Genomic DNA, 18,709 nt, shown 5'->3' on the forward strand with positions numbered 1-18,709 from the left:
ATTGACCGCCTTAATCCAGGATATCTGCCATACCTTCCTGGAGTCCTACAAGTTGAGCTTCAATGGAATAACCTTTCCTAAACCCAAATTACATGCAATGCATGTCAAACTGACTGGCCTGTAATTTTCAGCTTTATGTCTATCACCCTTTCCTGTATACGCCGGAGCTACTATAGCAACTCTCCATTCATTCGGTATAGCTCCTTCAACCAAACAATAATCATATGTAAATTTTAATACTTCTTTAGTATTAGTCACCTCCTCTATCTGGACATTTTCCCTGTAACCAACAATCTTTACATACTGCTGACTGAATGCTTCTGCCTTTTGAAGATCCTCACATACACACTCCCCTTGTTCATTAATTATTCCTAGAATATCCTTCTTGGAACCTGTTTCTGCCTTAAAGTACCTATACATACTCTTCCATTTTTCACTAAAATTTGCATGATCACCAATTATGCTTGCCATCATGTTATCCTTAGCTGCCTTCTTTGCTAGATTCAATTTCCTAGTAAGTTCCTTCAATTCCTCCTTACTTCCACAGCCACTTCTAACTCTATTTCTTTCCAATCTTCACCTCCTCCTTATTATAAACGGCAGTGTACGAGGAGATTGCAAGAGAAATATCTCAAGGAAGTGGACAGATTTGATGTTTATTACCTTACAGTGACCTTCAAGTAAACACTGTCAGGAATAATCGATTTGTGTTGGTTTTTGCATATTATTATTATTATTATTATTATTACTATTATTATTATCATTATCATTATCATCATTATTATTATTATTATTATTATTATTATTATTATTATTATTATTATTATTATTATTATTATTATTATTATTATTATTATTATTATGGAATTCCTAATATGAATTTCTGCTGCATTGCTATCAATTTTATTCAGTTAACGTGACTAAATGCATTGCAAAAATTAATTTTTCCCCATGTCAGTTATGGTTTATTGCGGGTTTCTCTTCTTTTCAGAAATGTATCCCAGTGCTGGTCGAAGAACCACAACTGCTGCTTGCTTTTCCTTCATGTTAAAACCAAATGCTATCAAACCTAGCCAAATAGTCCTATTTTGTTAAAATATGTCAAACCTGCAAAGCTGAACAATCTTTGACAAAATAATTCTTTTCTTGTGAAATATTGAAATGAAGGGAAAATAATTGATGGTGTACAGCAGGCATAAGAGCATTTGAAGTGAAATCTGAAAGTTGTTGGTTCGTATAGCACTGGTGAACGGTTTGCCACTTTTGTTCTGTACTTGACATCCCTTCGACATGAACTACAGTATACATGTACTGAACACGGCCTAATAAATTTTATTTCGATTAAAATGTGGTCGTGAAAATAAAAATGTCAGTGGAGTGAACATTGCAAAAGTTGTTACATAGCATTAAACGCCTGGGTTGCTTTTTCTACGTAACTTGTTGGCGAGAACGGAAACGTCATGTTTGTCTATTCTAGGGTTGCCACTTTTTTGATATAAGTAATAAGGAATATTTACCTAAAAGTACGGGATTTTCACAAAAATAAGGGACAGTTCATAAATACTTGAAAATCAAAATTAGGTATCAATTTCAATTAGATTATAATCAGTTTCGTTTGCAGAATAATTGAAATTTGTAAGAGAAACTAACATACACCTTCTTAACAGTACAACATATTAGGTATGACAAAACATGCAGGAGAAACATAATTAAAACTGCCAGTAACTTATTTTCTCCATCTGTACTTCACATTTGACTTAGCTGACTTTAAAATTGCACTCTCTAAGTGCCTGGCCACATTTGCGGGGAGAAGACGCTGCGGTTTTATTGTGCTCTTGTTCGTGTTTAAAACTTAGGAGAATATCAGACAGTGAACTGATAATTTTGGAGGTGCAAAGGTACCAGTGCCTTTACGACAGAATGGACAAAGACTTCAAAAACGGGGAATTGAAAAGAGATGCGTGGTTAACAGTAACGGGCGTTGTTTTGAGGGAGACGTGTGTAGGAGTACAAATTGTCCACTTGATGACCTGTCACTTAATATAGGATGGATCTAATATTTTCTTTGACACCGACGACGACGAAGAACAACCAACGCAGCAAATAACGCAACAACGGAGTTATTATTTAAAAATGGAATGCCTTCCATATGCAGAGCAATGGCGCAGAAATCCAGCGTGAACAAACCGAAAGTATGGCCACCCCCCTCACAGGTCGTCCAGCTGCTGAACACCTATTTCTACTGTCTGACCACTTGCTAGAAAATAAGCAGAAAACGCATTCAACAAAATGTTGTCGCTACCGGAACAAAACCTTCTATGTGAAATATTTTTGATTAGAACTTTGGCTGGTAAGATTCTGTCGTCTAAGGTGCAATATCGTGTGAATATTGTCAAGGCATTCTCGCTCTTCATAATGTATGTGCTGCGGGTCAGTATATCTCCAAAAATATTTTCAGATACGAGGTTTTGTCCCGACAACGACGATATGCAGTTGACCCAGGAACACTCATTCCAAACGACACAAGATTTTCTAATTCTATTAGTTTCTTTTGTCGTTTATGACTAGTAAAAACTGACCACATTTCAGACATCTTCTATATCTCCAGAATTCTGACATCTTAATGCTGATGTCTTCTATGAGCTTTAATAACTTCACAATTTGCGTATATTTAGTCTCAAACACCATGAACAATCACGTTGGAAATTGGAATGGAAGAACTACAGAAATATGGGCGGAAGACGAGGTAAATAACCCAGCATGATCAGCTTTACCTGAAAATGGCGAGACATCACGATCTTTCCTTCTTCTGAGGATCCAAAGAGGGGAGGCAAACGGAGCTACTTTGAAGTTCAATGGCGCTCAAATCAAATAAGGATTTTTAAAGCATTTAGAGACAAGAGGAGACAAACGCTTGCTTTTCAATGTTATTTGCTTTACGTCGCACTAACTACTTTTTCGGTCTTCGGGGACGCCGAGGTGCCGGAATTTAGTCCCGCGGGAGTTCTTTTACGTGCCAGTAAATCTACCGACACGAGGCTGACGTATTTGAGCACCTTCAAATACCACCGGACTGAGCCAGGATCGAACCTGCCACGTTGGGTCAGAAGGCCAGCGCCTTAACCGTCTGAGCCACTCAGCCCGGCACGCTCGCTTTTACGGGACAACAGATCATAATACAGGATGCAAAATTTTCACCTCAAATACGGGATGTCCAGTACAATACGGGACAGGTGACAACTCTAGTCTATTCGTCGTATTTTGGACGCACTGTGACAAGATGGCTGCTACAGCAGGAATGGCTGTTGATGCTTGATAGTGCGCACGGCTCCATGTCACTACCTCACAGTCGTACGAGTTGCAGCTGCTTCATTTGTCACATATTTCCAGCGATAAATGTTGCCCATGTGGCTATAGCCTAAGATGCGTTCCTCCTTCGAGCACCCAAGATAGAACACAGGGTCCCCGAGAAAAATTCAGGCACAGAACTTCAACACCACTAATCAGGAAAATCGAATTATATGGTGTGTCTTTCCTCAGTTAATTTACCCCTTGCCCTTCATCAGTGAACTAAAGTGCACTGTCATCTTGTTACCTTGAAGTGCATGGAGCAGTATTCTTTTCTTACAGCTGATAAGACCCAAGGTCTCTGGATATGATAAGCCCTCTCTTGACTTGTCTCGAGAATATAAACGGAGTCGTAACTAGTAGACAGAGAGTTCCTATCCGGTATACAACATGGAGCGTTGGTCAGGTCGTGTAGCTTTAGTGACAGGAGCTAGTGCTGGTATAGGTGCAGCTGTAGCCTACCAGTTACAAGACCACGGAGTTCATGTCGTAGCTGTGGCGCGGAGAGTGGACAAGATAGAGGTGAGTGGGGATACAGAATATCGTAACTATGAAGTTATTTCAACCCAATGCAACATGAACCCTGCACAAATCTCTTTATTTACATGGAACTATTACCGTATGGCTATGAAAGTAACCAGAAATATCAACAAGAAACTATTTCAATCCCATTCTTTTTCCTTTGAACATCGAAACGTCAGTTCAGCATGTAAGTCAGCACAATATTGTAGAGTGGAAAAGCTTTTATTTTGTTAACAATTTGCTATACGACGCACCGACACATATGTGCCTTATGCCGATGATGGGGCAGGAGAGGAAATGGGAAACCACGGAAAACCGGCATACGGTTCGAACCCTCTATCTCCCGAATTCAAACCGACAGCTACGCTAAACAAACTAAGCAGCCAACAAGTGAGTTTAGTGATATTCAACAAGAACTGTTCATTTTTAAAACACAGATTAGTTTTATTTCTTAAATTTTAATTGTTTAGGGTGTACAGTAAGTCCCCTCCGCCTCCATGACCTGTATCGGCTTGACTTTGCTTAGCTTTACCTCTACTTCCAAATGGTTTCTGTACAGTGGAGCCTCGATATCTCGAATCACCTCGAGAGCTAAATTTTATTTCGAGTTATCGAAATTTTGAGATATAGAGAATACCGTTTTTGAACATATTTAGCACATAATTGAATCATATGTATCTACGGGCTTATGCTGAATACAGTACTTTTTACAGTATTTAAAAATATACAAACAAACTCTATTTCAAGGCATCGCTTTAATTAAGATCCTTATTAAAGTAACTTTTTAGAAGCCTCTCACTCTAATTCAGTAAAGTATGGAGTGAAAGGCATAGAATCATCAATGTTTAGGGAATATAATGTGTTGCCTCCTGTTATAAAGAACTCTAAATCGGTTATATGTTTTAAAAAAAACTGAAGAAATATTACTCTTTTACAGATATCTTAATATAATCTCTATATAACTTGCTTTAATTAATACAACAATATATATATTGTCCATATTTAGTATATTACAGCCATGCAATATCTGAATAAACTTCTGAAAAACTATGATCCTAACATGTAAAAAACAAATGTACTTGTGACTTTACAGAAATGTAATTATTGTGTCGCCTTAAAAAAATAAAAAGTATGTACTGTATTGTCCCTATCACTAGCCAAAGGCTCATGGGACCTTTTGTCACCAATAAATAAATAAATAAATAAATAAATAAATAAATAAATAAATAAATAAATAAATAAATAGAATACAGTACATACAGTACCGGTAGTGAAACAAAAACATACCTCCGTTAACACCTTTCGGAAAAATTCGCTAGTCTCTTCTATTTTTTACTGTTAACCTTCTTTTCTTCCACATACTTCTCAACAATATTTATTTCTGTGAGAAACACTGCCATTTATATTCGACTGACTCTGTGTGTACGTTCGAAACCACGCAGCCAAGATTCGTAAATGGAGCTTGTCATCCAGGACTTCCGGGGTTGCTTTCATACGTGACCGGTAACGGATTCACACCCGAAAAGCAACGAGGCTTCGCTGATTTTCCGATCACTATAAGTTTCTTTTTCTGCATCACTGTAACGCTTTCTTTACTTGTTAACCGTTCCTCACAAACTACAAATGCTGTATTGCACAATCAATATTGTACAAAATTTGAGTTACAGAGTATTTTTTGCTTTAAGGGAGAAAACGTTTGCTTCGAGAAAACGAGAAATTCGTGTAACTGAATTTCGAGTGATGGAGGTTCGACTGTATATTCTGTCTCACGATTGCATTTTGTGTCTAATTCGAATATGTGAACAATTTTCAAGTGATAAATAGATATAAGACAAATTCTGCCGTCTGGCAGCATTACTTTCGTGTTGAAAATTTTATTCAAAACTGCGCTGTCATGCATCAAAGGCCTGCAATTATCTCGTAGACAATGCGTGATAAACTATATTCTGATAGCCTGAATCTAATCACCCCTTCTAGCCAAAGTACTAAGTTCTCACCTGCTTTATGAATCCCCAGAAATACCCTATCATATGCCTGCCGTAAGAGACGACTAAAAGGGGCCCCAGAGGATCTTAACTTGGAACCGTGGATTGGCGGCCACGGGCCATTTACTTACGGGATCTTCACTTTCGTTTGTCCTATCGAACTACCCTTGGTCAACAGTTGCCGGACTGGGTGGCTCAGGCGCTGGCCTTCCGACACGAACTTGACAGGTTCGATCCTGGCTCAGTTCGGTGCTATTTGAAGGTGCTCAAAATACGTCAGCCACGTGTCGGTAGATTTAATGGCACATAAAAGAACTCCTGAGGGACAAAATTCCGGCACCTCGGCGTCTCCGAAAACCGTAAATGTAGTTAGTGGGACGTAAAGCCAATAACATAATAGCATATTTCTGACCCCGAGGGTGTCTTTCATTTCCATGTCGTCCGGGGCCCTTGTCTTTCTTTGGCCGATATCTTCATTTTTTGAAGTGTCGGCCCCTTCAATTTTTCCTTCTGTTAATAGAGGATCACTCATTCACAATCAGTCACTACTGATGTGCATTTACGGCAGTCGCCCAGGTGGCAGATTCCCTATCTGTTGTTTTCCTAGCCTTTTCTTAAATGATTGCAAAGAAATTGGAAATTTATTGAACATCTCCATAGGTGAGTTATTGCAATCCCTAACTCCCCTTCCTATAAACAAATATTTGCCCCTATTTGTCCTCTTGAATTCCAACTTTACCTTCATATTATGATCTTTCATACTTTTAAAGACACCACTCAAACTTATTCGTCTTTTAATGTCATTCCACGCCATCTCTCCACTGACAGCTCGGAACACACCACTTATTACAAGTGACAGAAGGTGCCACACGAGCAAGCCAGCCGCATGAGAAGCGAGAGGACTCTCAATCCACCAATATCAACCATTACAAGAAGCCACAAAACTACCACGTCCCCCTTAAAACCCACACAGCAACAGGCAGCAAGATTTTACATAACTTTTATCCCCATAAAGCAACATTCAGACAACGGATCATGCAATATCTTATGAAAACGCTACCCAGTTTTATTCCCAAGGTGACCCTCAAGTCCATGAAGATTCCAGCGAGAGCACGCAGATTGGATATTACAGACTAAATCACCCGAACCAACCAATGTAATCACAGGTTTTAAAATCATTTCAATCATGTTTTTATCAAATGTACAATAATTGCAAACTTAACCTTTTTATACAAAGCAATTGTATGCAAGCTAAATGTTTTTATATATAGGACATGAAAAACAATTCACTAGTCATAACTTCACATCAGCCTGATGTTTCTACAGAATATATATTATTTTTATTTCTTGCTAGTTGCTTTACGTCGCATCCAAAACAGAAAGGTCTTATGGCGACGATGGGACAGGGAAAGGCTAGGAGTAGGAAGGAAGCGGCCGTGGCCTTAATTAAGCTACAGCCCCAGCGTTTGCCTGGTGTGAAAATGGGAAACCACGGAAAACCATCTTCAGGGCTGCCGACAGTGGGGTTCAAACCTACAGAATATTTAATACACATAAAAATATTTTAATAATATATAATGTTATTTGCTTTACGTCCCACTAACTACTTTTACGGTTTTCGGAGACGCCGAGGTGCCGGAATTTTGTCCCGCAGGAGTTCTTGTACGTGCCAGTAAACATACCGACACGATGCTGACGTATTTGAGCACCTTCAAATACCACCGGACTGAGCCAGGATCGAACCTGCCAAGTTGGGGTCAGAAGGCCAGCGCCTCAACCGTCTGAGGCACTCAGCCCGGCTAAAAGTATTTTTCAGTTAAACAATTCATGTCAACCATTTTAAGCACCGGTATTTTATCATTAATCAAAACCCAGGATCCTGGCTATTTTGATCTAAGGAAATAGGAACAGCGGCTGAAAATGCTTAAATAATAATAGGCGAAACATGTCCCGCTTAAGACATAACAATAATGTAAACATATTTATGTAAAAAAAATAAGAAACATAATGTATTGAAAAGGTGGACTCTCAAAAGAAACATCTTTTAGAAAGACATACCGCTTAGTAGGGCACCTCGTCTCCTTTCAACCAAGTCTTCCCAGCCCAAACTTTGCAACATTTTTGTAACACTGCTCTTTTGTCGGAAATCGCCCAGAACAAATCGAACTGCTTTTCTTTGGATTTTTTCCAGTTCTTGAATCAAGTAATCTGGTGAGGGTCCCATACACTGGAACCTTACTCTAGTTGAGGTCTTACCGGAGACTTACATGCCCTCTCCTTTACATCCTTACTACAACTGCTAAATACCCTCATTATCATGTGTAGAGATATGTACCCTTTATTTACAATCCCATTTATGTGATTACCTCAATGAAGGTCTTTCCTTATACACTGACCGACAGAGCAAATGCAACACCAAGAAGGAGTGGTCAGAAATTTATGCCAATTGCAGGGTAGACTGACGTCACTGAGGTATGCTCATGATGTGAAATGCGCCGCTGTGCTGCGCACGTAGCGAAAGATAAATGGGACACGGCGTTGGCGAATGGCCCACTTCGTACCGTGATTTCTCAGCCGACAGTCATTGTAGAACGTGTTGTCGTGTGCCACAGGACACGTGTATAGCTAAGAATGCCAGGCCGCCGTCAACGGAGGCATTTCCAGCAGACAGACGACTTTACGAGGGGTATGGTGATCGGGCTGAAAAGGGCAGGTTGGTCGCTTTGTCAAATCGCAGCCGATACCCATAGGGATGTGTCCACGGTGCAGCGCCTGTGGCGAACATGGTTGGCGCAGGGACATGTGGCACGTGCGAGGGGTCCAGGCGCAGCCCGAGTGACGTCAGCACGCGAGGATCGGCGCATCCGCCGCCAAGCGGTGGCAGCCCCGCACACCACGTCAACCGCCATTCTTCAGCATGTGCAAGACACCCTGGCTGTTCCAATATCGACCAGAACAATTTCCCGTCGATTGGTTGAAGGAGGCATGCACTCCCGGCGTCCGCTCAGAAGACTACCATTGACTCCACAGCATAGACGTGCACGCCTGGCATGGTGCCGGGCTAGAGCGACTTGTATGAGGGAATGGCGGAACGTCGTGTTCTCCGATGAGTCACGCTTCTGTTCTGTCAGTGATAGTCACCGCAGACGAGTGTGGCGTCGGCGTGGAGAAAGGTCAAATCCGGCAGTAACTGTGGAGCGCCCTACCGCTAGACAACGCGGCATCATGGTTTGGGGCGCTATTGCGTATGATTCCACGTCACCTCTAGTGCGTATTCAAGGCACGTTAAATGCCCACCGCTACGTGCAGCATGTGCTGCGGCCGGTGGCATTCCCGTACCTTCAGGGGCTGCCCAATGCTCGGTTTCAGCAGGATAATGCCCCCCCCACACACTGCTCGCATCTCCCAACAGGCTCTACGAGGTGTACAGATGCTTCCGTGGCCAGCGTACTCTCCGGATCTCTCACCAATCGAACACGTGTGGGATCTCATTGGACGCCGTTTGCAAACTCTGCCCCAGCCTCGTACGGACGACCAACTGTGGCAAATGGTTGACAGAGAATGGAGAACCATCCCTCAGGACACCATCCGCACTCTTATTGACTCTGTACCTCGACGTGTTTCTGCGTGCATCGCCGCTCGCGGTGGTCCTACATCCTACTGAGTCGATGCCGTGCGCATTGTGTAACCTGCATATCGGTTTGAAATAAACATCAATTATTCGTCCGTGCCGTCTCTGTTTTTTCCCCAACTTTCATCCCTTTCGAACCACTCCTCCTTGGTGTTGCATTGTCACTGTCAGTCAGTGTATTAATACCTAGGCACTTACAATAATTCCCAAAAGGAACTTTCACCCCATCAACGTAGGAATAATAACTGAGAGGACTTTTCCTATTTGTGAAACTCACAACAGGACTTTTAACCCCGTTTATCATCATAACATCAGGAGTCGAATCGGCATTCTCCAAAAATCCAGGAGACACAGCTGAAGAATGGGGCCCAAACTGATAGCGTCTGAGGAGTAGTTTAAGTTATGAGCTAGAATGGAAATAGAGTTCGTATTAGGATTAAATTTGGAGTCAAGCCTATGCAGTACTTCTCCTGCATGTGGGGCGCTCTATAACCGCCGACATTTTTTTTTAACTCTTGCTACTCCTAATTCACATTTAATACGAGGCACTCCACTCTGTACTCCAGTCTAGAATAGGCCTAGTGATTGATTGTGGCCTTATAGGATATCGTCCTTGAATTATATTTATTCTCTACTTGCCAGTATCATTGTCGGACTACGGCCGTAGCCGTGTTGAAACATCGCATCCCGTGAAAATCTCCGAAGTGAAGCAACATTGGGCGTGGTCAAAATATGGAAGGGTTACCACGCGCTGTTGGTGGAGGGAGATAAGGGAATGGAGGAGCGGAAAGGAAATGGCCACCCTACCGTACGTAAACTCCGGCTAAGACACACCTCTGCGGAGGTTCGGATCTGCTTTCGGGCAGAATACACCCTTACCTTGCCTTACCTTATTGGACTCTTCATAGAATACAGTTTATTGGATCCTTTCTCACAAGTACTGTACTTGACATTGTCTGTTCTTATATACTTTCCGTGCCTTGCCTCCCTGTATATTTCTCTCTGGTGCTTGTACTCCATTATTTTTTCATCTTTTCATAAGAGAATTAAAACCCCATCTTTTCAGCACTCTCATGCAGGTTTTCCAGAATCTTCTGCCCATCTCTCTTTTGGGTCAAGATGGTCAAACCATCAGTGAAACTCAAGCATTTAATTTCCAGGTTCTGTTCGTACAACGTAAATATTTCTTGGAATTTTAAGACGGTCCGCCTCTGTGGTGTAGTGGTTTGTGTGATTAGCTGCCACACCCGGAGGCCCGGGTTCGATTTCCGGCTCTGCCACGAAATTTGGAAAGTGGTACGAGAGCTGGAATGGGGTCCACTCAGCCTCGGGAGGCCAAATGAGTAGAGGTGGGTTCGATTCCCATCTCAGCCACCCTGTAAGTGGTTTTCCGTGGTTTTCCACTTCACCTCCAGGCAAATGCCGAGATTGTACCTAACTTAAGGCCACGGTCGCTTCCTTCCCTCTTCCTTGTCTACCCCTTCCAATCTTCCCATCCCCCCGCAAGGCCCATGTTCAGCATAGAAGGTGAGGCCGCCTGGGCGAGGTACTAGTCATACTCCCCAGTTGTATCCACCAACCCAGAGTCTGAACCTCCAGGACACTGCCCTTGAGACGGTAGAGGTGGGATCCCTCGCTGTGTCCGAGGGAAAAACGGACCCTGGAGGGTAAACAGATAAAGAAGAAGAACAAGAAGGAATTTTAAGGCAGTTTATTTCCCGGTGGAAGAATGTATACGCTATACTCATTGTAGCCGATTCGTTCTTATTTTAGAGTGTTTGTTAATTTGCTTGTGCTTGTGAAGATAATGTGCCGTTATTTGCCTGTACCTCAGGCCTGCACTTTTCTTTCCGGCGTCTTCTAGTTTGTTGAATATGAACGCTTATGGTATTATTCTTTCCTCTATGAAAGACTTACAGGAGCAAGTTTTTCTTCTCAGGAAGCCGTGGCCAAAGCGAAGCAGGATGCAAAAAGCCGAGGTCGGTATCACGAAACCAAAGCGAAGCCTGGTAAACTGTATGCCAAGAAATGTGACGTCTCTAAGGAGGAAGACATCCTGGCTCTCTTCAAATGGATAAAGGAAACACTGGCTGGTGTCGATATTCTGATCAACAACGCTGCACTTGGAAAGGATACCGGTCTAACAGGTAATTACAGGTAGAACTATCGTAGAACTCTATGTGGTTAAAACATTAAAGACCAAATTATATTACTCTTTTCTTCTATGTGTCCAAATAGGCTTTAAATTGGGGTGATCACAAAAACGGGATAGTATTGTAAATGAAGGTTAAAAATCTTCTCATATGGAAAACTATCTTCGGAGCTGCTGACAGTGAGGTTCAAATGCATTATCTTTCGAATGCAAGCTCACAACTGCGCGTCCCCTTAAGAGGAAGTACAACTGGGAAACTCTTCTCTACAAAATGTGCACCAGAGTCACAAGAAACAAAATTTGAGATAAGGGAAACGAGCGTCAACACTCGTGCTTCCTTCAACTTCATCTGGTTAAATCTATGGCTTCCAATTTGCTACTTGACTTCTAGAACATAGAGTTTCGTTGAGTTGGCAATTTCAAAAAAGGTTTTTTTGTTTTTATTTTTCGCAATTTGCATTTCGTTACACCGACACATATGTCTTATAGTGACGATGATATAGAAAAGTGGGAAGGAAGCCGCCGTGGTATTAAGGTACAGTCCCAGCATTTGCCTAATTCGCGTAGTCACTTGCTCGGTATGCACAAGTTTCTAGCTTCTACATTTAATCCTCAAACACACGCGTATGGGATGGAATCCACCCCAGGTCCTTTTATTTCCTAGTGAAATTTAAAAATAACTTTTCTGTGCTCTCCCCGCTCTTGTACATTTCTGGCTGGATCCCCGCAAAAAGAGTCATTCTTACATAATCTATCTTAAAGTCGCCAATTAATACAGTAATTCATATTTTACAATACAGTGATATGTGGGGTGGAAAGCACCTCCACGCGTGTGTCTGCGTCCTAAGATCTGGCGCGTGTGCTTGAGGGTTAATATAGACATAATAATAAATAATATGTGGGGTTTTAATACATGAACTATCACAACGACCACGGGCAGTTAAGAAAAGTAATGCACATGTTGCCTTGGACGCCTCATTCATCTTCTATGTTGTCGGATCCGTCGACAACTCTGCAACTGTCCCTTGAAAGGTATGTGAAGTTAAATCAACGTAAAAGAATGTGTTTTTAATATTATGAATTTCTGAGGACATTTTGTAAACTGAGCTGATGTGAGAATTATTGTTTATGGCTTTCCTCGCTGATAACCGCCCCTGTGTTTCTCTCTGTTCCAATGCAGGTGCCCCAACAGAAGACTGGAAGATTCAGTTGGATCTTAATATTCTTGGACTCTCCATCTGCACTCGTGAAGCTGTTCAGAATATGAGGGCAAGAGGAGTGGATGATGGACACATCATTCATATCAGCAGGTGAGTTTAATCATGATTTTTTTAAAGGGCTAAAGGAAGATCTAAGAAGTATATGTAAGTATTCCGAGGACCAGTACTTTTGTAATGGTAAATGTGGATGACGTAGTCTTGCTCTCACGATTGAAGGTTGGATAAACGAGGGCATGAATATTTCAGCGAGCAAGATCGGGCTGTTATAAAAGAAACAAAAGCCTGAGTACCTTCGACTACAGTGAGGGAGAAATATTACCTTGTGACTGACGTATCAGCGTCTTCAATCTTCATTTACAAGATTCAGAAAAGCTTGAGCTGTCGTTTTCTTTTTCTTAATCTGTTTATCCTCCAGGGTTGGTTTTTCCCTCGGAGTCAGCGAGGGATCCCACCTCTACCGCCTCAAGGGCAGTGTCCTGGAGCTTCAGACTCTGGGTCGGTGGATACAACTGGGAAGAATGACCAGTACCTCGCCCAGGCGGCCTCACCTGCTTTGCTGAACAGGGGCCTGGTGGGGGGATGCGAAGATTGGAAGGAACAGGCAAGGAAGAGGGAGGATGCAGCCGTGGCCTTAAGTTAGGTACCATTCCGGCATTTGCCTGGAGGAGAAGTGGGAAACCACGGAAAACCACTTCCAGGATGACTGAGGTGGGAATCGAACCCACCTCTACTCAGCTGACTTCCCGACGCTGAATGGACCCCATTCCAGCCCTCGTACCACTTTTCAAATTTCGTGACAGAGCCGGGAATCGAACCCGCGCCTCCGGGGGTGGCAGCTTATTACGCTAACCACTACACCACAGAGGCGGACTTGAGTTGTCATCACAGAGTGAAAATAAAAACACTAATAATTGCACCTTCTAACAACCCTTCTTTTTTTTTCAGATTGTCGTATTGTACCGTACCCGTCTTTATAATATCCCGGACTAGTCGCGGCAGAGACGTGGTTACCGTTCGAAGAAAAAAAAAATTATATGGGCAAACTAAATTCAAAACTCGTCACGAGCAATATACCAAAGGCACATGACAGGAAGTCGGGTACATAGACTACGTGAATAAGACAGAGAAAATTTGGGGTAAAATGCATTTTTTCAAGACATTAACCCATTCACTACGACATGAAATATGTATATATTAAGCCTGATGGCCTCATAAAACCAAGGTAAAATATGTGCCCCGCACATGTCCATGTTAAAACACACAATTTCTCGAATTCCTATTGGAAGAAAGACACGACTTGGAACTGACTTCGGATGAATACATTTTACTTTAAGTCGACGCAAGATTCGCTTCAATGTCATGGTTCCCTTCTGGGATGCGCTTCGGAAAGTGTCTATACATGACCGCGGTAAATAGTTAAACACACTAGTAACCGATCCAAACTATACATATTTACATATCAATAACAAATCAATTCAATGCAACACTAGCCCTGAGCTGCAACTTATGACTACACAGATTCTAAATATGTGGCCGACCACATAGCAATTGATTGACATGAATGCCAGCGACCAACTATTTAGCAAACGAGCTAATAAAACACACAAAATAATCTAATGCAACGCTGGTCACGCCGAAAACAAACACAAACAAAACAAACCAGTCGTCACCATCTCATAGAAATCATGGATCAAACCAGATAAGCATGATAACATATGTAAATAAAGTGGGAGTATGGAACCTGAAAAATAACAACATGAAATATGCATAAATGCTCCACATGTGGTCAGCGGGATCCTCCCCAACAGGCAGGTACATGGGTTACGTCCATAAGTCAGACGCAAGGGCAATCCCTTAAGGACCACTTTCACTGTCGCAAACAGCTGTTACCTGTAACTTCCTGACTTCTCGGGAGAGAATGCGAATAACGGTCCACCTAGCACTCTATGGAAACACAGCCTTGGGGAGGTACACTTGAATTCTCAAGAAAAGGGTTGGTCTCTACCTGCTAACTCTCGTTCGGAGACAAGGTAAATTCACAACATTCGCAGCACTATTACTGCTTCTTCCTTATAATGACCTGCGATCTCAATTCGCAGCTTTAAAATAAAGGCACTTCAATACAGGCGTCAGCCTCTCTTATATGAATACCCACATCACATACTGTAAATCCTGAGACCATACTCGGGTCTTTCATTTTGCAGTACACGGGTTCTCGCCCTCCTTATGTCATGACTACGGCAGTTCCAGCCTCCTTCACATGTCTCTATCTATCAACCCCTGAATTACTCATCAATATACTCGTGATTCCATTCGGCTCACATAACCAGCCCCAGGTTAACATTCATCTATAACATGCACTTCCGGCGTCTTACATGGCCGGTCAGTTGTTCGATAAGAACCGTTAATCGCCCTTCCCTTGTATAGTAATGACTCTACGTAACAACGTTGAATCTCCGCTATTCTGCTTCCTGACCACAGCTGGAATTCCCATGCATAAAAATAAAAAAATAAAAGAGAAAAACTACAGCTGTAAACTGATTTCCCATACATCATCACCGGCGTGTAGCCTCTGTAAATGACGATCAGAGCTTGCATATCGACCACATATTGGAATACACTGGAAAACAAAACACATGAAAACACTCCTATACCTACACTGGCACACCCTTAACCCCATCTAAACTAACTTAAAAAAAATAAAAGGAAAATAAGAGCATGCATCAGCCCAGGACGCATGTAACTGTAACTTGAATTGAAGAACCACTGTGCCCTCTGGCTGAGAATTAACTTGAAATTTATTTATTTACATCTGACCTAAACTAATGTGCAACTATTACCCAGGCATGCTAAAAAATGACAAGGTGCTTATCTTGCGCCGGCTTCATCACCCATGATGTTTACATGGCCACTGGCGTCATCACGAACTTAGGCCATGGTCATCCCAGTCTTCCGGATGTGGGAAGTCAGTCCATCGATGCTCGGCGTGGGCTCCATAGCGCTGGTTGATGTTGCACCTGTAACAGTTGAATTAGGCACCGTTTCTTCGCCGCTAGTCACACACGTGTGTGAGATCACGCCCCTAATGCTTGGCCGTCAATTGACTACGACCTGCAAGCAGAAATTAGTTCGTCCAGCTCACCATTAATTTAAGGGCAATTCGGCCCGGACGTGAAGGGTCCTTGGCGCGGCAACGCGACACACGATTCCGAGGGTTCCTGATCGCGCCCGCAAATTGTTTTTATCGCATGTATACGGATCACTCCCGGATCGAATTAAAATACTGCACATACATTGTGCCACAGTTGATCACAGTTATAGATTGTATTTACTCGAACCCGTATCACTGGCTTAGTTCTCAAACATAAGAAAAGAGCGTCCTCCGGTAAATATAGTCTCGGCGTGCAAGCGACTTTACGGCACGAAGTTCAGGCAGAGAATGAGATGACGCTCCCTTGTTACTGGCAGTTATAAAGACTCTTCGAGTTTTTCAAATAACGGAACTCCCTTCTGAAGAATAGAAAGTCTGTTGAGCGGCGGTTTAGTTTGAATGAGAAGCTATTGGTAAATGCGAAATAACATCTATGCCTTACGTATGCCCCAAATACGTTCTCAGGCATCAGAAAAATTACACTTATCTATCTGGACACATCAGAACTGTGGAATATCGGCGCAATGACAGATTATTATCATAGATGGAAACTGGCTCAAAGATGCAGTTAGATGGTTGGTTATTCTGCCATTGCGGTTCGGCCGTTCGCAGAGTCCTCATACTAGCTCGTGATTGGCGGATTTCGAAACTGGCTTGACAAAGAATACTGCGGCGGTTTCCAGCAACCACGTTCAAATTTAAACAAAGTTCGTTGTCTGAAGCCATCCACGGGCCGCTCCTCTTATGCTAGCGTGGTCAGGTATCTAACCGTCTCCCAAACAGACTCCCACACAAAGCCATGCTGCGCAATAAGTCCACAGGGTTCTATCATGATTAAAATTTGCCAATGAAGCATGTGATGATATGGTTCAGTATATTAACTCTTTACTCTGACGCACTTCTTTCTGCCAGTTTTTGGTACCAAATTCGTTCAGTCCTTCACTAATCTGACCCCGATAAATGTAAATTTCTTGTTGTGTATTCTGTGCCCATATTTGCTCGATTTGGTTGAAGTGACACTGATAGGAGGCAAATGAATCACACGATCGATGTCCGTGTTTTCGAACAATTTCATTAAATTAGTTCCTTCAGTTCTGCTTTCTACAGTTTCCTCTTTCCCATACTTTATACAAGTACAAACAATTGTTTTCTTGTATATGCTAATTGCCGCAGCCGTTCTGTCAAGAAGACAGAGGTCCACCATTGGCCCTTGCCCTTTCAAGGTACTGTACAGTAATATCCTAACAGGCTTTTCATATTTGCTATACAGTAGACCGAAACACACTTGCCTAGTGATTCTGTACTACTATGACTACTAATCAGCTGATTTTATATCAGAATTGGTCGGTTCATCATGCTTTGTGACCTCTAGTTTTTCCGGCTCCATGGCTAAATGGTTAGCGTTCTGGCCTTTGGCCACAGGGATCCCGGATTCGATTCCCGGTAGGGCCGGGAATTTTAACCATCATTGGTTAATTCCACTAGCACAGGGACTGGGTGTATGTGTCGTTTTCATCGTCATTTCATCCTCATCACGACGCGCAGGTCACCTACGGCGTCAAATCAAAAGACCTGCACCTGGCGAGCCGAACAAGTCCTCGGACACTTCCGGCACTACCATACGCCATTTCATTTACCTCTGCTTTATTCTTAATAACCTCACTCGAGTTATTAATAACTAAGTTCACACAGTTTTTTCGTTGTTCCTGAATATTAGCTCCTTCAGGTCAATCAATTTGTTTCAGTTTCTTGTTAAGGTATAACTCCCGATAAGGCTCGCCAGGATAAATAACATAGTAATCATGGCTGACGGTGGGCGAATGGACTCTGCCATTGGTTGAAGATTACGCCAATGGTATGTCGTTCCCATAGTTCAAGACAGCGAGAAGTTATGACCAACTTACGCTGAATAAAAAGACCTAAGAGAATGAGGCAATGTGAAAGAATAAGCATATGAAATAAATAAGAATAACAATATCTCGCTGTCTTGAATCATGGGAGTGACGTTTCATATGAACACCAAAGAGAAGAACATGTTGAAATTGTTCAGACGTAGCGATGTAGTAATTACGATTCTAAAAACTGGAAATCACAGATTGCGCCACTTATGCTTTAATATGAATAGGAAATTGAGGCTTAAAGCCGCGCGACTTATGACTGAATATTAATAAGAAATGCAGGTTTGAAGCCGCACCGAACCTAACCTATCCAGACCAATCGCTTTGTCACTAGCCATGCAGTAATTACGAATTTGAACACTAAAACTTAGATTGTGCCACTTATGATTTAATATTAATAAGAAAGAGAGGCCTAAAGCCGCATCGCGGCTTCTAACGTTTGCTTGTTCAGAGACCAATCGCTTTGTCAATAGAGGTTAATGTTTGCTTGTTCAGGGCCCAATCGCTTTGTCACTACCCAGACCTAATGTATCCAGCTGGTCCAGGGAAAAGAAATGCTGAAAAATGATTTCATACATGCACATAAAGAAGGATATGGAAAAAAGGAACATTTATACCGACATTGAACGTACCTTATTGGAGATCATCAGCTGCCGGAAAGAGATTGTGGACTCTGTTAGGTATACAGCGACATCCATTTTCAACAGTAACTTGTTGATCACCATAGCAACGAAAAGAATAATTAAACATCGCGCGCAATCAGTGCCCTCTCCTTCATCGCCCAAGTTGGTACCTGGTGTTA

General features: G+C 42.3%; 1 protein-coding gene across 1 annotated transcript in view; it reads left to right on the forward strand.

The window, feature by feature from the left end:
- Positions 1-3,691: 3,691 nt before the first annotated feature.
- LOC136885922 (farnesol dehydrogenase) overlaps positions 3,692-18,709 on the forward strand; it is a 39,146-nt gene continuing 24,128 nt past the window's right edge. Inside the window, exons 1-3 of the mRNA XM_067158616.2 lie at positions 3,692-3,870; positions 11,426-11,633; positions 12,819-12,948. Of these exons, the coding sequence (XP_067014717.2) occupies positions 3,739-3,870; positions 11,426-11,633; positions 12,819-12,948 (470 nt within the window). The 5' untranslated portion in view covers positions 3,692-3,738. The remainder of the gene's footprint in view (positions 3,871-11,425; positions 11,634-12,818; positions 12,949-18,709) is intronic.

This window comes from Anabrus simplex, chromosome X (genome assembly GCF_040414725.1).
Source record: "Anabrus simplex isolate iqAnaSimp1 chromosome X, ASM4041472v1, whole genome shotgun sequence".
NCBI lineage: Eukaryota > Metazoa > Arthropoda > Insecta > Orthoptera > Tettigoniidae > Anabrus > Anabrus simplex.